Below are 22017 nucleotides of genomic sequence, written 5' to 3'. Positions count from 1 at the left end.
CGTTTGACAGCGGCATTTAACTAGTTAATAGGTGCGGGCAGATCGCGATTCTGCCCGCGCCTATTACGGGCACATGTCAGCTGTTCAAAACAGCTGACATGTCCCGGCTTTGATGCGGGCTCACCGCGGAGCCCTGCATCAAAGCAGGGGAGCCGGCATCGGACGGTATAGTACGTCCGATGCCGGTAAGGGGTTAAAGTAAACATTAGAAAGTATTAACGTAGAACATTTGTAAAAGGGCAAAATGGGTTGCAGGCTGCAGCATCACAACACATCAGTATTCGTTGTCCCATTTTGAATTCACTTTCGATTTGTAGTGCTGATGAGTGACCCCAATAAGAGACACGTGCAAAAATGTATACCTACAGTACATGTACGTGGCACACACATGTACATGCCACACACATACATACAGTACATATACACGGCGCACACACATACATACAGTACATTTACATATCGCACACACGTACATGGTACATACATACATACAGTACATGTACATATCGCACACACATACATGTTACACACATACATACAGTACATGTACATATCACACACACGTACATGGTACACACATACAGTACATGTTGCACACACGTACATGGCACACATATACATGGCACATAAATACAGTACATGTACATGGCACACACACACACATACATGGTACACACATACATACAGTACATGTACATGGTACACACATACAGTACAGGTACATGGCACACACATACAGGGCACACACACGTACATACAGTACATGGAACATACGTATATGGAACACACATGTACATGACACACACACATACATGGCACACTCACATACATACATGGCACACACACATACATACATGGCACACACATACATACATACATGGCACACACATACATACATACATGGCACACACACACACATACATGGCACACACACATACATGGCACACACATACATACATGGCACAGACATACATACATGGCACACACACATACATACATGGCACACACATACTGCACAACAAATGCTCATTTGATACATGTGATTCATATAAACACATACACATAGCTCACAGACAGCACACACTACACACACCACACACTATACACACATCAATTACACACACCTCACATACACAGCTTTATGCTGGAGGGAATTAGATGTTCCACACAGTATCAGCTGCAGTTCCTCCTGCTCCCAGCAGCACTATCCCAGCAGACACCTCCCTGCCCTCTCCTCTGCTGGGACTGCCGACAAGAGCAGGAGTTGCTGAGGAGCCATCATCACCAGGAGCAGCACACACAAAGGGTGCTGCACGACTTATGGTACCTCACATCACAGCTCAGGTATGTAGGTGCCGGCCCAGGTCTTAGTTCTCCCTCCCCTCAGAAGCTCCGTGCCGGAGGACTCAAGAAAGGAGGTGCACTGGCCTATGAATACATGGCCTGTGGTGACATCACAGTCACATGGCAGGTCACATGATCGTGATGTCACTACAGGTCCTCAACCAGTCTCTACACCGGAAGCTTCACTGATTATGATTATCAGTGGAGCTTCTGCCGCCCTGGCTGTATCCCAGACTGTGTGAGTGGGCCCCCCGTCTCGCCAGGGCCCCGGCACTTGCCCAGGTGCGCCGGGTGCTGACGCCGGCCCTGACTGGCAGGACAGCTAATTTCACGTTACCTGCCCGCCCTACACCCAGGAGGCAAAGTGGCACCCCTTAGAGGCTGGAGCATGATAGAGTCCATGTAAAACGCCTCAAGCCACCGGTCATACGGGTTTGTCCTATCCTATCCGGGGGACAGAGAGAGAGAGATATAAGATATATGACATCTGTGAGGACCTTATGAGAAGCTTAGCAGTAAGGGACTACAACACCGCAGCGCTAGAGGAAGGCTATTGATTTCCACCTGGACAAGGGAACTCTGGACTTGCCTCCAAACCGGCCAGACTCTGCCTGCCCTGTGATCTGGTGCTCTGGACTGTGGATGCTGAAGCCTTCAGTAAAGGTAAAGGAAAGGCCGTACTGGGCCCCTGGCCCTCAAGGGAGGCCAGCATGACGGGGTCACGGGGAATGGCAGAGCCTCAGGGTGGGCAAGGGCAAGTCAGGGTTAAATAGTTTGCTTGGGCTGTGTACTTTTGAATTTGGACAGAGGGGGGGCGGGGTTTGGATGAGGCAGGGAGGAGCAAGCGGGGGGAGCTTACTGAGGGGGTGATTTGGATAAGAAACTGCCAATTTCACCTCAACAACTGCCACGCTCACCTGCTGGTCCGGCGATGGCTGAAATCCCCACCCACCCTCCCTTTTTCTTGTTTTGATTTTGTTTAATCGAGTTTATTTTAAGGTTATGTTTTTGTTTAAGGGAAAGGAGAAATTTTTGTCATAGCAGTTAGGCGGGGGAGGGAGGTCCTCGAAGTTGGTGGAAAGAGGGGAATAGCGGATTCTAGGGGGGGTCCCCCAGAGTGGATTGCGAGTGGATGTAGTAGATCAGCCCGTGGAGGGGCTAATTAAAGGATTTGGTAATCGGTTGGTTTGGCCGGGTTGGTCATTATCGGCCTCCGAGCTGGTGCTTAGCGGCTGGAGGCAAGACTAAGCCTGGAGGCCAAGGTACACAATTTGAATTTCTGCAAGGTTATATTTGAGGCTTCGAGGACCACCACTCCCTGGGGGGATATTGTTTACATGTTGTATTTATGTTTAATAAAAGGCTGCTGTGGCCATGTAATCCAAATCTGGTGTAATGTCGTTATTCAGGAGGGGATCTTACGATAAGGCAGTTTACGAGAGATCCGATGCAGTAAGTAATTAAGGTTAGGCGTTTAAGTCAGTAAAGGCGGTCATGAGTCACGTGTACCCCTTACGTCAAGAGACTGCAACCTTGTGTCTTCGTTCTTCACTGGCCTCTCACCATCCACCACTGGGAATCCCTGGGGACATACTTCACCTGTGGAAAGTTATACCATCTAGCTGCCGTAACATCACCCCAGCAGACCCCTTAAGGCAGCGTTGGTCACTCTGACCGAATACCACAGGTGGCGTCATGAACATTTCCCCTTTAAAGTCCTTTCCTTTATACACAAACGTCTCAGGGCCACGGACCGGGTCAGCCACCATGACATCCCCTGTGAACCGAAGGACCCAGTACCGAGTACCCCACTGCCCTTGGGGGCGCTCCACATGTAATAGACTGACCTAATAAATCTTCTAGCTCGCAATTACTGGAGAATTCCTAGAGAGAAGGGGCACTCTTCTATAGTGAGCGATTACAGTGCATAGGGCCCATTTATTGTTCTTACATACGGGCCCTATGTGATCTATGTCTGCCTTAGTCTTATTCTGCTTGAAGGCAGGTGTTCAAATCGCAAAAGAAAAAAAAAAGTGTATGATCTCAGCATCCGAGAGAAATGAGAAATTATTACTAGTCTCAAGCAAATCCTCATTTCTTCTACGCCTGTAAAGAGACGGGAAAAAAAAGCTGAATAGACATAAGAGATGGAGATTGAGCCTGCCAGGCAGAGGTGTGTTGGTAAATAGGAGGAGGGAGATAGAGACAAGCTGAAGAGAGTCAGGGGACCATGTGAGTTAGAAGGCAGGTACATGAAGAGGACAGCTCAACACGGGAGGGGGGAAGAGAGAAACACAGATGGGAGGAGAGAGGGATAGAAAGAGAGAGACTCACACATGGGAGGAGAGGGTGAGAGAGAGGCAGCGGGCACAATAAAAGAATGAATGTCAATGTGTGACTCTTCATGTCATTCATTACAGGCTGCCTAGCTGTGGAATTAGGACAAGATCTATTAGAAGCCTCCTCTGGCTTCAGTGGGGCATTAGAGAGGAGGACAAGGGTGCCTTGACTACTTTGTAGCATCTTCTCAATGCTGATGCAGCGTCTCGGAAGGATTATTGACAAGGAGAGAGCATCAAGGTGGTGGAAACATGCCTGTGATGAAAGGTCTGCTTGCTCCGCAGAATACTTTCTTGGATACCATCGCTACAAGATTTGACGGGACTCGTACGTACATGACATTTTTTTTTTCATTGATTTATTACAACCGTGTCTATCACTTATTACAACAAAAAATTGTCATGTTTTCTCTACACTCATATTATTATACCATTTAGTAGCAGTTATAGTCATATTATTTATTGCTTATTTATGCTCCCTGAATTTGGCATCTACTACAATTTCCTGCATTCTTGTATAATCTATTGTATAATTTATTGTTGTGATTTCTTTTTTAACTTTTTCTAATATTAGGCAGTGTAAAAAAAAGTTTAAAACATGTTTGCAATATACTATTCACAGTAGAGTTGAGAGACTCATTAAAAAATCTTAATCTGTGTCAAGGCTCCAAGATATGAACCTTGTGAAACTTGATAAATGGATGCTTTCTTCTTCATTTTATTGTGCTAAATTAATCATCTGACCAATAATAGTAGCGATTTTAATTTTCAGGAAGTTTTATATAGGGGAGGTATAGGAGATACCAGCTTGGACAACCCAGTGGAGATCGTATGTGAATGCCATGGTCTTCCTTTGTTGATATGCATATATTACATACTCCGGTGCAGGATCATGTGGATGGTTCATTGCTGAGGACACACACAATTTTCTGGTTCATCAAACAGAAGTGGATCAGCTTTTGCTATTTTGCATCTTTACATTACTGCGTATGGCTTGAATGAGATCATTATGAAGTCTTCTGCTAGTAACCACGGCCTGGGAAGATTGCCAGATGATAAAGTTGTACAGTGTATGGTACACCTTTTCCAATTATATTGGTTTAGTGAAATGCAAATGAGGTCAGATGCCCAAGGTCAGTCTGTACTAGTATTGCCCATATAGCTGAAAAAAGACAACACCTTAACCCATGAAGCTACTGTAGATCCTTCACCAGAATGATGGAAGTAATAAGACATAGGCTTGCTGATTTCTTAATTTGCAGCATTGCTATTTCATTGAGATGTTGGCAATCAAAATGACCGATGGAGTGCATTGAAATAATAAGAGGAGGTTGCTTCTCTCACCGTAGAGACGAGAGAGTTAATATTAGGGATGGTGGTTAGGTGTGAGCAAAGGAGATGGGTCTTTTGTTCTTCGGGATGGGAACGCCAGAGCACGCTGTGAAGCAGATGGCATAGTGTACGTTTTGTAACATACGCTTCCTCACACAGCTTGCAATCTGTAGATTTGCATTACTGCAATGAATTATCCAGTGATAGACTTGGTGCATGAAAATCCACAGGGGCTAATTATATCTAATTGATGGGATCCCGTGAAAGTCTATAAGCTCAATCTATTTCTATTAGGAGGGTTCCCAGAGCCATGAAAGTGGCAAAGATCGATATATTTCTCACAACGTGAAATCGGTCACTAGAGATATTCTGATACATCAGTGATGGCATCGTAGCCCATCCTCACCTGAAGACTAGATGCCCCGTCTATAAAATATGGCAAGAAATCAGAATATCAGTAAATGCAAGTCCTTGTGATATCTTCTATCAAGTTCATGAACTCCTTCTCCAAGTCTTTGTTTCCTAGAAAGTTGAGAAGTAACATGGCTGCCATGCCCATGGGACTTACCACCCAGCTTTCCAAATCTCCTGATTGCCATATAATCCTTTTTATGTATCAGAGCATAACTATGGACTGGCAAGGCTGGTGTGTGCCAGGAGGCTGCCAATAAGCTAAATTGCTATGGCCATTAGATAAAGACAAAGGAACTGAATCCTTGCCCGAGGTGAAGGAAAGCCATGCTGTGATTCTGCATGAATGTCTGCTCCATCCAACCCCATTTCCTACACTATATATGTGATCTGAGTTCCACCAATGAATTAAGTGGTGATTAGTTGCTATGCCATTATGTTAAGTTGTGACTTACTATATTATGCTATGTCTTCCTGCACAGTACATTTGGGCTTTTTGGAGAGGCCCTGAATGTTGGAAGTGGTTATGAATTACTTCTTGACAGTACAAGGTGTGATCTTCTGGTGAAGATGGCGACCTTCTGAGCTAGTACCAGATGGAACCTACACTTGTAATAAGTGATACAAGGGCCTGTAGTGAGAGAGCCACAGTGTGAATTGGGTTAAGTGGGTTGCGATGAGCCCTAAGCTAATATGCTGTAACTGGAGCTGGAGACGACAAGCTGTGAGTTAGGGTTCATACTTATCTGCATATAAATCGGACAAGTGCAATCCGATAAAAAAATCAGATTGGGCTCATCTGTAATTTTTTTCTTAGCTGGAAGCTGCATGAGACAAAAGTTGCAGGATGCTGTGAGTGGTGCGTATATTGGACCAGAATCACCAATGCAAGTCAATGGGGGCCAGTAAAAAAAACGGATGGCAAATGGACCACGCGCAAGCCGTACGATTGTTATGGATGTGGATCGCCCCCCGTAGGGCTAGGGGTACTCGGTACTGGGTCCTTCGGTTCTCAAGTGAGATGTCACGGTGGCTGACCCGGTCCGTGGCCCTAGGGACGTCCGTGAATAAAGGGGGAAAGGTCTTTAAAGGGATAATGTTCTTGACACCACCTGTGGTATTCGGTCAGGGTGACCGACGCTGCTTTAAGGGGTCCGCTGGGGTGATGTTACGGAAGCTAGATGGTATACCTTCCCACAGGTGAAGTATGTCCCCAGGGCCTCCCAGTGTGTAGCAGCTGGTGGTATGGTGAGAGGCGCAGTGAACAACGAGGACACAAGGTTGCAGTCTCTTTACCTTTACTGAAGGCTTCAGCATCCACAGTCCAGGGCACCAGACCACAGGGGAGACAGAGTCCGGCCAGTTTGGAGGCAAATCCAGTGTCCCCTTATCCAGGTGAAAATCAGTAGCCTTCCTCTAGCGCTTGGGTGTTGTAGTACCTTACTGCTGAGCCTCTCATAAGGTCCTCACAACTGTTGTAGATGTTCTAGACGATAGGTCTCTTTCTCTGTCCCCCAGATGGATAGGACAAACCCATATGACTGGTGGCTTGAGGCTTTTTACAGGGACTCTAGCACGCCCCGGCCTCCGAGAGTTGCCATTGTGCCTCCTGGGTATAGGGCGGATCAGTAACTTGCAATTAGCTGTCCTGCCGGTCTCTGGAGCAAGGCATAAAGGACTATTGCTCCCTCGGTGTTCCGGCTACCGGATCCTGCACCTCAGAAGGAGGCAGCCTGTGCAGGGCAGAACTCCTTCTGGTTTCCACTCCTTTTGCTATGACTTTGTTTCTCACCCTCTCCTCTAGGGGGGAGTGATGTTACGTTTGGAGGCAATAAAGGAGATCTCTTTACCAGGTATCACAAATATGCAACACATTTCATACTCCAGTCCACCAGGGGGAGCTATGCTCCTATGTATTAGGGCACTCTTCACAATTAGGTAAAACTGGTGGTCTGGATAGGAAGTTAGGCAGAAGCTGGCTGAGCTTCACTCAGGCAGCTGCTAGCTGAGCTCTGCTCAGTTAGTTCTCTGTTCGTGTCCTTTCTTAGGGGCTGCCGCACGTGGGGCAGGCACAGCTCCGTGTCCTTCTGTCTAGGCCTCTGACAGGATCCCACCCTTGTCAGGGACCAACTAACTGAGCGGAGCTCAGCTAGCAGCTGCCTGAGTGAAGCTCAGCCAGCTTCTGCCTGACTTCCTCTCCAGACCACCAGTTTTACCTAATTGTGAAGAGTGCCCTAATAAATAGGAGCATAGCTCCCTCTGGTGGACTGGAGTATGAAATGTGTTGCATGTTTGTGATACCTGGTAAAGAGATCTCCTTTATTGCCTCCAAACGTAACATCACTCCACCCTAGAGGAGAACGATATTACTGCAATGACCAGGACCCTGGGGTGCTGCAGATGCACTACCATTCTGTGGCATAGAGCACGGTCAATGATTATAGAATAATAGTTGCAGAGAAAGAAAGTATTACATACACATGTCATACGGATGCTATGCTTTACACTCGTCCTACTTTTCTGCATCAACTTTGGAGCGATATTTTAAATGCTGATGAGTACGAGCCCTTATACTGAGAACTATTCTTAGAGACTTTTACTATTGCTATTAGTACCACCCCATGTGTATGCCTCAGCCCTGAAGTGTAACAGCCAAGCCCTTTACCCTTATACTGTTGTACAACTACCAAGCGCTGTGCCACATTACCGTGTGTAACTGACAAGTTTATAAGCTCTTTGAGATACTGTCACTTCCTCAAATTGAATAAGCAAGTGTTTTGCTGAATGGGAACTCGTCACACTGTACATGCAGTTCCATCTGTGGCCAGCAGGGTATAGAGAATGATAACCTGAGCAGAATGATACTGTATACAGGTTTATTGGAAAAGACTCAGTATAACTTGTATTTTGTTCATTATTCAGTATCAAGAGACCCTTCTTACCATATAGCAGTCGAGTGGACGGTCCTATTCAGTGATTGAAAGTCTTCCCTGTATGACTATGCATGCAGTGGTAGCTGTCGATCACTGAGCAGGAATGAATAAACTACAAGTTATACTGAAAAATTTCTCACAAAGATGTATATCAATCTGATCAGCCCCTGCTATATAACATCCTGCCTGCAGATCAGATATCAATTTCAACATACAACTACTCTCTCCATGTTACTAAGATAATGGTTGTAGAGTAGACCACCGAAAAAAATGACCCCCTTAGAAGCAATGAATGATTTTCTATTCAGTCTTGAAAAGTTGGGATAACCTATATGGGAACATGTTTTAATTGCCCTGAGCACATTTTTTGCCATTGGCATGTCCTTCCAGTTACGTGATTGGCTTACCCCCAAATTAACTGTTGGGAGTTATTATTGTGGCCATTGGACAGAGTTAAGTAGTTTTTGCTTATACCAGCGGGTTTGGCCAAGTTACTTTTGGAAGTGTCTTCCTGACCGTTTTTATTTATTGCCAACCTGTTGAAAAGACTCGCTTGACTTGAATTTTTAGTAACACTGGAAATGCAATTTCAACTGTTTGGGCAAAAATAATTTCTTTTAGCCACCTAACATGAATTTCATGATGGAACAGGGATCTACTTTTATGAGTTGGAGCACAGATTCCTAACTCTAATGGGAAATCACCCAAGTGTCAGGTTCCTGTACAACTTTGAAAGCTTTACCAGTTTGTAATCTTGGAGGCTTGAATACTCTACAATCACAAAATTTCCAGCATTGTCTTGAAGCTTTTATAGGTTCTCACACTGATTCTCGAGTTTAGAGTGGGGGGTTAGAGAAGCTGGATAATAATAATAATCTTTATTTTTTTTATATAGCGCTAACATATTCCACAGCGCTTTACAGTTTGCACAGATTATCATCACAATCTAGAATCCCTATCACTATGTCTTTGGAATGTGGGAGGAAACCAGAGGAAACCCACGCAAACACGGGGAGAACATACAAACTCCTTGCAGATACTGTCCTTGGTGATCTAGACTGGTTTATGTTCCAAACATTTATTAGGGATGGGCAACCTGGTTCCTTTTTTCACTGATTAAAATCAGTATATGGTAAAACAAAAAAATATATACTTTGTTTTTATGTTCTGATGTTAGATTTTTAAAATTCTATTTTCTGCACACAATATCATCTTGCCTGCTTCTGTATTTAGCATTCAGAACCTTTATAGCAGCCCCATAGAAGACAATTGACGGGAGATGAACATTGACTTCTATGGAAGAGTTTTCTAGGCATGTTGTGATATGAGCAGAAGTGATTGGGCAATGAGGGGGAGGAGGCGAGTTGTGACCATTACCTATTGTGAATGGTGGGTGCTGCGTTTTCTATATTTAGGCCTCTTTCACTGGTCAGTATTCACATTAGTATTCATACTACAAATCCGGAACTTAAACAAACAACAAAAACTATAATGGTTTTATTTCCCACGCTGATCCGCTGTTCCCAGTGCCGGAATGGCTCAGTTGCTAAGCGGGACAGTACAGCTCCGTCGACTGTATAGTGGCCATGGCTGGGTACTGCACATCCACCCCCTATTCAAATCAATAGGGAATGGATGCGCAGTACCCGGCCGCTGGTACACATTGTGCGGCTCGCCAACTGAGCAGTTCCAGCCGCCATCGACACCAAGAATAGCTGATTGGTGGAGGTGACGGGTGTTGCACCCACACCGATCAGACATTGATGACCTATCATAAGGATAGGCCATCAATGTTAAAGTCCCGAACGACCTCTTTAAGCGTCAGTCTATTATTAGGTCCAATGACAAGAGTAAAAACTACAAGATTCCAGTATCTTTTTAAAAATTAGATAGTAACTTGAATAATTAAAATAATTACATACAATTACTAAACATAAATACTATACACTGCACTTAAAAAACTTTATCTAAACTGTAGGTCATCTTCTGACAACACATTCCCTGTATTGGGGGGTAACCAAAACTTTTCATTTCCGAAAAATCCATTGCTTTTCTGACACAACCATTAAGTTTTATGCGCAACATGTCAACCTGGAAAGTGATGTCACTTCTAAGAGAGTGTAACTATGTTGATTAAGTCTCCTTCATTGAGGTCATTTAAGGAAAATTTCAGCAATTTCCATATAAGTATGTGATCTGGAGAAAGCTGTAGAGCAGTGAGGGCTCAGGTGGACAGTACAGCCGTTAATATTGCATGAGATGAATACAGAAGGCGACGGCTGCTCCATTTAATAACAATAATAATAAAATACGGTAATGATATGTCCATTCTTGATTTCTGGCTCCCATCCTTCCCATATTACCAATGTTACAGTGAGCGAGGACCGAGGATCAGACTAGGACTACGGCAGTTTTGTCCCTCCAGACGTTGCCTTTGTTTGTTGGTCTCCGTGGAGCCAGCTGCCGGCAATGCCTTGTTTTTGTGTTCGTTCAATGTCCTTGGGGGACAGTGACACACCTAGTAAAGAAGGACCTGGGGAATTTTCCACTTCGAACCATCTATTTTATTTTCATGGCAGCATGTGGATGTCAGTTTAATGACTTCATACATTACAGAGAGGACAATCATCTGTGGGAAGCGTATAGCCGCCCTTGGAGAGAAAAGCCTAGACAATGTCTGTGGAAGTCTCATCCATCTGACAGAAACTGTATCCCAGTATGCTCCGCACTATTAGTCCCAGCATACCACACATTGTCTACATTTCTCTCTATGGTTTTGGAAACTCAGATGGTTGAAAGAACAATGAACGAATGATTGTAAATCAATGACAGTAACAGAAATGTCTGAGCTGTGCAAAAGAGATTTAGGGTATAGAGAGACCTCTCATTTTAGAAATCAGCAGTAGTCCGAGATCACAGACTTCAAGGAAATTTGTTATGTTGTTCTAGACCAGCAGGACATGATCAGATTTCTGTACAATACTTTTTATGGGAAAAGTTTCAGTATAACTTGTATTTTAATAATTGAAATCCCTGATATTTGCATACATATAAGTCAAGTGGGCGGTCCAACATAGTGATTGGCAGGTTTCCCTGTGTGACAGTGCATGTAGAGATAGCTTTCAATCACTAAGTAGGACCGCCCAATGGACTTTTATATACATAAATAGCAGGGATTTCAATTAATAAAATGCAACTAGGATAGGGTCACACTACTGATTTCTCTGCATCCAAGAAAAATGGTCCAATTATTTGGAGTTTTATCAGAGTGGCATTAGTTTTTCTCAGACATGGAGAAAAAACAAACAAAAAACATTCTGTCAGTCTGTAAAAATTAGACCACACTCGGATGTCATCCGAATGGGGTTCATTTCACTTTGGGACCCATAGTAACATAGTAACATAGTTATTAAGGTTGAAGACTTTAAGTCCATCTAGTTCAACCCATAGCCTAACCTAACATGCCCTAACATGTTGATCCAGAGGAAGGCAAAAAAAACCCATGTGGCAAAGAGTAAGCTCCACATTGGGGAAAAAAATTCCTTCCCGACTCCACATACGGCAATCAGACTAGTTCCCTGGATCAACGCCCTATCAAGGAATCTAGTATATTTAACCTGTAACATTATACTTTTCAAGAAAGGTATCCAATCCCCTCTTAAATTTAAGTAATGAATCACTCATTATAACATCATACGGCAGAGAGTTCCATAGTCTCACTGCTCTTACAGTAAAGAATCCGCGTCTGTTATTATGCTTAAACCTTCTTTCCTCCAGACGTAGAGGATGCCCCCTTGTCCCTGTCTCAGGTGTATGATTAAAAAGATCATCAGAAAGGTCTTTGTACTGTCCCCTCATACTGTATATTTATACATTAACATAAGATCACCCCTTACCTTTCGTTTTTCCAAGCTAAATAGCCCCACGTGTAATAACCTATCTTGGTATTGCAGACCCCCCAGTCCTCTAATAACCTCGGTCGCTCTTCTCTGCACCCGCTCCAGTTCAGCTATGTGTTTCTTATACACCGGAGACCAGAACTGTGCACAGTATTCTAAGTGTGGTCGAACTAGTGACTTGTATAGAGGTAAAATTATATTCTCCTCATGAGCATCTATGCCTCTTTTAATCCATCCCATTATTTTATTTGCCTTTGTAGCAGCTGCCTGACACTGGCCACTAAATGTGAGTTTGTCATCCACCCATACACCCAGGTCTTTTTCATTGACAGTTTTGCCCAGAGTTTTAGAATTAAGCACATAATTATACATCTTATTTCTTCTACCCAAGTGCATGACCTTACATTTATTCCCATTAAAGCTCATTTGCCATTTATCAGCCCAAGCTTCTATTTTACATAAATCATCCTGTGATATAAAATTGTCCTCCCCTGTATTGATTACCCTGCAGAGTTTAGGGTCATCTGCAAATATTGAAATTCTACTCTGTATGCCCCCTACAAGGTCATTAATATTTTAAAAAGAAGAGGGCTCAATACTGACCCCTGTGGTACCCCACTGCTAGCCGCGACCCAGTCCGAGTGTGCTCCATTAATAACCACCCTTTGTTTCCTATCCCTGAGCCAGCTCTTAACCCACTTACACATATTTTCCCTTATCCCCATTATTCTCATTTTATGTATCAACCTTTTGTGTGGCACCGTATCAAAAGCTTTTGAAAAGTCCATATACACTACGTCCACTGGGTTCCATTGGTCCAGTCCGGAACTTACCTCTTCATAGAAATTGATCAGATTAGTCTGACATGAACGGTCCCTAGTAAACCCGTGCTGATACTGGGTCATGAGGTTATTCCTCTTCAGATACTCCAGTATAGCATCCCTTAGAATGCCCTCCAGGATTTTACCCACAGTAGAGGTGAAGCTTACTGGCCTATAATTTCCGAGTTCAGTTTTTGGCCCCTTTTCGAATATTGGCACCACATTTACTATATGCCAGTCCTGTGGTACAGACCCTGTTATTATGGAATATTTAAAAATAATGGTATACCAATGATTGTACTTAATTACTGCAATGCTTTCTTTTTGTCACTTATTGCGAACCCTAACAGCTCTATTTTAGCCATAGTGGTTTCATCCTATTTCTAGCATAGACTTGCATTCCTGATTTTGATCTGACACTTAGATCATAATTGGATACAGTACAAACCAAAAGTTTGAACACACCTCATTTAAAGATTTTTCTGTATTTTCATGACTATGAAAATTGTACATTCACATTGAAGGCATCAAAACTATGAATTAACACATGCGGAATTATATACTTAACAAAAAAGTGTGAAACAACTGAAATTATGTTTTATATTCTAGGTTCTTCAACTTAGCCACCTTTTGCTTTGATGACTGCTTTGCACGCTCTTGGCATTCTCTTGATGAGCTTCAAGAGGTAGTCATCGGGAATGGTTTTCACTTCACAGCTGTGCCTTGTCAGGTTTAATAAGTGGGATTTCTTGCCTTATAAATGGGGTTGGGACCATCAGTTGTGTTGAGCAGAAGTCTGGTGGATACACAGCTGATAGTCCTACTGAATAAACTGTTAGAATTTGTATTATGGCAAGAAAAAAGCAGCTAAGTAAAGAAAAACGAGTGGCCATCGTTACTTTAAGAAATGAAGGTCAGTCAGTCTGAAAAATTGGAAAAACTTTGAAAGTGTCCCCAAGTGCAGTGGCAAAAACCATCAAGTGCTACAAAAAAACTGGCTCACATGAGGAGCGCCCCAGGAACGGAAGACCAAGAGTCACCTCTGCTTCTGAGGATAAGTTTATCCGAGTCACCAGCCTCAGAAATCGCAGGTTAACAGCAGCTCAGATTAGAGACCAGGTCAATGCCACACAGAGTTCTAGCAGCAGACACGTCTCTTCAACTGTTAAGAGGAGACTTTGTGCAGCAGGCCTTCATGGTAAAATAGCTGCTAAGAAACCACTGCTAAGGACAGCAACAAGCAGAAGAGACTTGTTTGGGCTAAAGAACACAAGGAATGGACATTAGACCAGTGGACATCTGTGCTTTGGTCTGATGAGTCCAAATTTGAGATCTTTGGTTCCAACCACCGTGCCTTTGTGCGATGCAGAAAAGGTGAACGGATGGACTCTACATGCCTGGTTCCCACCATGAAGCATGGAGGAGGAGGTGTGATGGTGTGGGGGTGCTTTGCTGGTGACACTGTTGGGGATTTATTCAAAATTGAAGGCATACTGAACCAGCATGGTTACCACAGCATCTTGCAGCGGCATGCTATTCCATCCGGTTTGCATTTAGTTGGACCATCATTTATTTTTCAACAGGACAATGACCCCAAACACACCTCCAGGCTGTGTAAGGGTTATTTGACCGAGAAGGAGAGCGATGGGGTGCTACGCCAGATGACCTGCCCTCCACGGTCACCAGACCTGAACCCAATCGAGATGGTTTGGGGTGAGCTGGACCGCAGAGTGAAGGCAAAAGGGCCAACAAGTGCTAAGCATCTCTGGGAACTCCTTCAAGATTGTTGGAATACCATTCCCGGGGACTACCTCTTGAAGCTCATCAAAGAATGCCAAGAGTGTGCAAAACAGTCATCAAAGCAAAAGGTGGCTACTTTGAAGAACATAGAATATAAGACATAATTTCAGTTGTTTCACACTTTTTTGTTAAGTATATAATTCCACATGTGTTAATTCATAGTTCTGATGCCTTCAGCGTGAATGAACAATTTTCATAGTCATGAAAATACAGAAAAATCTTTAAATGAGAAGGTGTGTCCAAACTTTTGGTCTGTACTGTACGTTTCACATTTTTTCTGTGAATCACTTTATCCGAGGAAGAAAAAAATTGGTCATGTGCACAGACCCATAGAATATCTGTTAGAACCACTGATAGCAGTCGTACGAGAAAATCAGTCGTGTGCACAAGCTCTTAGTGTAGGGTCACACAAACATTTTCTCCGCATCCGAAAAAAATTATGATTATTCTGATCAGAGTTTCATCCGAGTGATATCAGTTTTTCTCGGACTGGGAGAAAAAAAGTTCTTCACCTTATCTATTCTGTCAGTCTGCCATATTAAATCTCTACGGGCAGATAAAATTGCGAGAAGAAACATGACAACAATATCATCTGCCAGGGACATCAAGGGGTAAAGATATCCTGTAAGTTCAGGATCTCATGGAATTCTGAAAAACCTAGCACATCCCACAACCAGCCCCCATGTGAACTCATCAAAGTGGGTACGTGGGCGAAGCATTGAGCTAATAAAAAAGAAAGTTTGGATCTCTGTCTTTCTTCATTCTGGAAGACGTAAGTTCGCAGTGAAAATGCTCCATTTTCACAATCGGAGTACTTCCCCACCATAAAGATAAGAGTCATTTATGCAACCTCATGTTTAGTAATTCTCTTTCATTATTCCTTTTTATTTTATGTAGTTGTAATGATGGTATTATTTTGTTCCTATTTTGTATCATCTTGTATATTTTTATAAACACTGCCTATCTTTCTGGATTAAATATATAAAATTTTGTCTCTGGTCCTCTTGCTCTGTAAACCGCATCCCTGATGCCATACACTACCTGTAAAGGGTGTCCAACTGGCCTGTATAAACGATTGATGGTGGAAGCTAGTAGTGGTTCCTTTTTTGTGTTATTGTGCAGCTGGCAGTGACCGTACCAGGCTATATGTATATATATATTCCATGCTTTGGAATCGGACGCATATATATACACTGACGGGCAAAATGATAACAAAATTTTAATCTTTTGAGTTTCTCACCATGCATATCTGTTTCGATGCCATCATCTTATAGACAATCATCTTGGCTATCTCATACATAAATTTGACTTAAAACTAATTAGTATATGATTAGTTATGCAGATTCTTGTCATGTCATTGTATTGTCACTGCTTTGCTCCTGGTGGTGGAAAAATCTTTTTCTTCTTGAACTCTACAAATTACAACCTGTCTCATATTCCCTAATAACCCAGTGTGTTATGAGGTTGATTCCCAAATGAAAGGTCACTGATTCGAATCGAGGAGCAGGGATGAAGATGGTTTCCCAAGAAAAGAGAAACTGCATCATCCAGCTCATTAATAGCGGTCTCTTGGACAAGAAAATTACCAAACTGCATCATGTGAGTGCCATGACAGTCAGAAGAATACAAAATAAAGTCCGTCCATCCATTCAAAATCAAGAGATGTACGTCTAGGCAAAATATTGGAGTCATCAAGTTGGCTCATCACAAGTTCTATCAGTTCTATAACATCTAATCAGTTTGACAAACTCGGTAGTGGAGGTGGCTCGTATGCTTTATTAAAGTGAGATCACAAATGTCCATGCAAGCACCATGCGATGCACAATACACAAGTCTGGAATGGTGGCCCAAAAAAAGGTGAAGAAGCCTTGACTTCAATATCGTCATAAGAATGTCTCCAATTTGCAAAAAAGTACGAAAAGTGGACAGTGGAAGATTGGAATCAGGTGATTTGGAGTGATGAGACAAAAGTCAATAGACTAGGCTCTGATGGGTGTAAATGGGTCGGGAAGAAACAAAGCAAAAAGGGGCTAATGGATATAGAAACTGAAGGAACTGTTAGGTTCAGTGGAGGAAGCCTGATGATATGGGGCTGTTTCACATCCAAAGCCGTTGGGTACTTGACCAGGATCGATGATGGTCTCAATGCTGAGTTTTATGTGAGTATCCATCAAGATGAGTTACTTAGTACAGTCGAGGACTATTGTATGAAAAGGAATGACATATTGTTCCAGCAGGACAACGTCCCAAAGCTTACGCCGAGATTGGCGAAGAAATGCTTCCATGACAATGTTGTGGAGGCGCTGGATTGGCTCCTGCAGTCAACAGTCCTCAACCCAATTGAACACTGATAGAGAGCATGAACAAAAGGATTCATGCAGTGTTGTAAGCCGAAGGTAGATTTACAAAATACTAGCAAAATTATAAAAATTAAAATGTAGAATTTTAGGAGCAAATCATTAACAATGCAGTGACAAGACAAGAATCTGCATAAGTAATTATACACAAAATAGTTGCAAGTCAAATTTATGTATGAGATGGCCAAGATGATTTTCTATAAAATGACAGTAGTCTAAAGTTCGAAGCTGTAGTGGATAATGAGATATGGAGCCTGAAAGTCAAAAGTTCAAGACATTATTACCCTTTTGCTTGTCAGTGTACCATACGCTCACTGTGAGTTCCCCAATAACTGGCCTGGACCATCACTCGTCAGCCAAGTGAGTAATTGCCATGACGATTGTGGGCAGTGGAGTTGTGTCCCCTTGGCAACTGGTGGCAGCAGTGGGATCTGTGTGATCTCTCCGGTGTCATCTGTGACAAAGTAGTAACATTGGCGGGATCTGCGGGATCCCCCCAACTGCATTTCCGTGAGATTTTCTGAAGGACTTCGGGTTGAGTACAAGATCTTATACTGTAGTACTGATCTGGGGTAATCCAGCCCCAATAGTGAGACATAAGAGCAAAAGTACAGTAAGATATATGTTATTTTGTTTAAGCAATATTAAATACTAGGTCATTTTCAAGTTGACCATACTCTTTAGATATCTGCCGGCCAAACAGTTGTTCACACAGTAGCTATCCCCAAATACTGTACATACATATTGGGCTTGGCTGAGTGTGCAGATGTGTTTCTGAATGGCAAGGGGAGTATGTTGCTGCCATACTCCTCTAGCGGTAGCTTATCTTCCTTAAGAGCAAAATGATTGGGCATATTGCAATGCAACAGCCCAATCCTGCTTGTCCACATCATCTACTTTAAGAGAATAGTCGAAACACCATCATACACATAGATGAACAGCTGCATTCAGTGGTCTCGGCCAACATTGATTGTATATAACCAGCTTTAAAAAGTGGCCCAATAATTGGCTTGTTATTATTATTATTTATTATAGCGCCATTTATTCCATGGCGCTTTACATGTAAGGAGGGGTATACATAATAAAAACAAGTACAATAATCTTGAACAATACAAGTCACAACTGGTACAGGAGGAGAGAGGACCCTGCCCGCGAGGGCTCACAATCTACAAGGGATGGGTGAGGATACAGTAGGTGAAGGTAGAGCTGGTCGTGCAGCGGTTTGGTGGATCGGTGGTTACTGCAGGTTGTAGGTTTGTCGGAAGAGGTGGGTCTTCAGGTTCTTTTTGAAGGTTTCGATGGTAGGCGAGAGTCTGATGTGTTGTGGTAGAGAGTTCCAGAGTAGGGGTGATGCGCGAGAGAAATCTTGTATGCGATTGGTGGAAGAGGAGACAAGAGGGGAGTAGAGAAGGAGATCTTGTGAGGATCGGAGGTTGCGTGCAGGAAAGTACCCGGGGGCGAGGTCACAGATGTATGGAGGAGACAGGTCGTGGATGGCTTTGTATGTCATGGTTAGGCTTTTGTACTGGAGTCTCTGGGTAATGGGGAGCCAGTGAAGGGACAGAGGGTAGAGGTTGGGGAATAGTGGGGGGACAGGTGGATTAGTCGGGCAGCAGAGTTTAAAATAAATTGGAGGGGTGCAAGAGTGTTAGAGGGGAGGCCACAGAGCAGGAGGTTACAGTAGTCGAGGCGGGAGATGATGAGGGCATGGACTAGGGTTTTTGCAGATTCTTGGTTTAGGAACGTACGGATCCATGAAATATTTTTGAGTTGAAGGCGGCAGGAAGTGGAAAGGGCTTGGATATGTGGTTTGAAGGAGAGATCAGTGTCAAGGATTACCCCGAGACAGCGAGCTTGGGGGACTGGGGAGAGTGGGCAGCCATTTACAGTAATGGAGAGGTTCGTTGGGGATGTCGCGTGAGATGGGGGAAAGACGATGAATTCTGTTTTGTCCATGTTAAGTTTTAGAAGTCTAGCGGAGAAGAAGGATGGAATAGCGGACAGATATTGAGGGATTCTGGTTAGTAGGGTGGTGATATCTGGTCCAGAGATGTAGATCTGTGTGTCGTCAGCATAGAGATGATACTGAAAACCGTGAGATTCTATGAGCTGTCCCAGGCCAAAGGTGTAGATGGAGAAGAGCAGGTGCCCTAGAATTGAACCTTGTGGTACTCCGACAGATAGGGGGCGAGGTGAGGAGGTGGTGTGTGAGTGGGAGACGCTGAATGTCCGGTCAGTTAGGTATGACGAGATCCAGGATAGGGCCAAGTCTGTGATGCCAAGGGATGAGAGGGTCCGCAGCAACAGGGAATGGTCCACTGTGTCAAAGGCAGAGGACAGGTCCAGGAGGAGGAGGATAGAGTAGTGTAGCTTGCTCTTGGTGGTTAATAGGTCATAGGTGACCTTAGTTAAGGCAGTTTCAGTGGAGTGGTGTGGCCGGAAGCCTGATTGTAAGTGGTCGAAGAGGGAGCAGGAAGATAGATGGGAGGACAGTTCAAGATGGACGTGTTGTTCCAGTAGTTTTGAGGCATAGGGGAGAAGTGATATAGGGCGATAGCTAGATACAGAGGATGGGGGCTTTTTGAGGATAGGTGTGATTGAGGCATGTTTAAAGTTTGAGGGGAAAACACCAGTTGTTAGTGATAGGTTGAAGAGATGGGTTAGGGTTGGGATGAATACTGTAGCAAGGTTTGGGATGAAGTGGGATGGGATCGGGTCAAGTGCACAGGTGGTGAGATGCGATCTTGAGAGTAGAGTGGAGAGTCGATCTTCTGTAATGGTGGAGAAGTTGGTTTTGGAGGTGGAGGGCTGGGTATTTGGGAGGAAGGGCTCTGGGGTTGTCCACTAAAACTGTCCCTGATGTTCTCAATCTTCTGCTTGAAAAATGAGGCAAAGTCTTCAGCTGAGATGAGTGGGGAGGGAGGAGGTGTTGGGGGACGGAGGAGAGAATTGAAGGTGTTGAATAACTGTTTAAGGTTGTGAACCAGTGAGGATATGGGAGATGAGAAGAAGGTTTGTTTTGCTGTGGCGAGTGTGGTCTTGAAAGTAGTGAGGGACTGTTTGAATGCGATGAAGTGCTTGTTGGAGTGCGATCTTTTCCATCTGCACTCAGCAGCCCTGGAAGCTCGCCTCAGTTCTTTGGTCAGGCTGGTGTGCCAGGGCTGTCTGTTGATTTTGCAATCTTTGGTATGTGTGAGAGGTGCAAGAGATTCCAAAGCTACAGCTATTGTGGTGTTATGTAGAGCGGCAGCGTCATCCGCATTGTGTAGGGAACTTATATCTGTGAGAGGGAGGAGGGATTCAGAGAGTGAGTGTAGATCAAGGTGTTTAAGATTTCTGCGAGGGTGTGCAAGTTTGTGGGGTCGGGATTGTAGCCAAGGAGTTGAGAGGGCTTATCTCAGTGTCCCACTGGCAGTATTCATAACCAGCTGGCAGGTAAATACAGCGTTATATAGTTCACACTGGAATTAACAGATTGTAAAGCACAAACATGGTGAATTCTGACAAGGATTCTTTTGAGCCACTTTCCTCCTCCCTGGTTAGAAAAGGGTGATTCTAAAAATGTTATTTTTGTAAATTAGACAAGCCCTTTAATGCACCACTAAAGAATTTTTTTCAATGCTGGAGTGGTGCTTCTAAGCTAAGGTTCCTGACCCTAGTCTTATACTTACCCACTGGCGCGGTCACCTTTTATCGGTGCCTTTACAGTCCCACGGTACTATCTTGTGACTGCAACGTCTGACTGACTGGAAGTCAGAGGTAACGGTCACAAGCTCTTAATGCAAGTGTATGAGAGCCAGAACAAGGCCAAAACAAGGCTTCTATAGACTTGCATTGAAAAGTGACTTCCGGCTCACCCAGCAAACACTGGGGCGATCCGACAAGTCACAAACTGCTGGAGACCAAAGGAAGCAGCGGAGATAATGATGGCGGGTTTACAAGACCGAGGGCAGGAATCTTAGATTAGAAGCAATACTCCAGGGGTAACATATAAAAAAGTGGGAGTGGTGATTTATGGATGGTTTTGGTGGCAAGACATGGCTGAAGTAGTGCATCATTGGTATTCCCAATCTAGATAACAGCGCTTTACATGATGTTAGGATACAGTTGAGAACATACAATCAATATGAGAGCTCAGCTCATAGCGTCGTACATTATGAAAAGAATATAATAACCTCTTCCTCATCCTCTCTTCCTTCAGTCCAGAGAGATTAAGAGATGTGAAAGCAATGCAGGGAACATTTTTTTTTTTTTAAGACTAATCTCATGGACGGTTCCCCCTTCACTGCATTAATGAAATGACTGAGCACTTATGAGGATGCCCTTTCCTAGCTGAATAATCAGTGTCTTGCTTCATTATCCCTCTGGCTGTCATCTAAGTGAGGCACAAACAAGCACAACTTCATTTTGGCATTCCAAACTGACTGATTCCACGCAAGTTGTGAATATCGTTTTTTTTCTATCTTGGGCAAACACTGAAGAAAGATAACCAAATAATCAGATACAATAACGGATGTCATAGATGCAGCCAATCAATTGCACTTACTATATATGTACAGGTCCTTCTCAAAAAATTAGCATATAGTGTTAAATTTCATTATTTACCATAATGTAATGATTACAATTAAACTTTCATATATTATAGATTCATTATCCACCAACTGAAATTTGTCAGGTCTTTTATTGTTTAAATACTGATGATTTTGGCATACAACTCCTGATAACCCAAAAAACCTGTCTCAATAAATTAGCATATTTCACCCATCCAATCAAATAAAAGT

At 43.5% G+C, this 22017-nt stretch overlaps 1 protein-coding gene across 1 annotated transcript in view; it reads left to right on the top strand.

Moving 5' to 3' along the window:
* Positions 1–3716: 3716 nt before the first annotated feature.
* Positions 3717–22017, top strand: part of KCNH4 (potassium voltage-gated channel subfamily H member 4) — a 373359-nt gene continuing 355058 nt past the window's right edge. The window contains exon 1 of the mRNA XM_069751801.1: positions 3717–4011. Coding sequence (XP_069607902.1) covers positions 3936–4011 — 76 coding nt within the window. The 5' untranslated portion in view covers positions 3717–3935. The remainder of the gene's footprint in view (positions 4012–22017) is intronic.

The sequence above is a fragment of the Ranitomeya imitator genome, chromosome 2 (genome assembly GCF_032444005.1).
Source record: "Ranitomeya imitator isolate aRanImi1 chromosome 2, aRanImi1.pri, whole genome shotgun sequence".
In the NCBI taxonomy this organism is placed as follows: Eukaryota; Metazoa; Chordata; class Amphibia; order Anura; family Dendrobatidae; genus Ranitomeya; species Ranitomeya imitator.
This window is presented reverse-complemented; position numbering and strand designations above follow the sequence as displayed.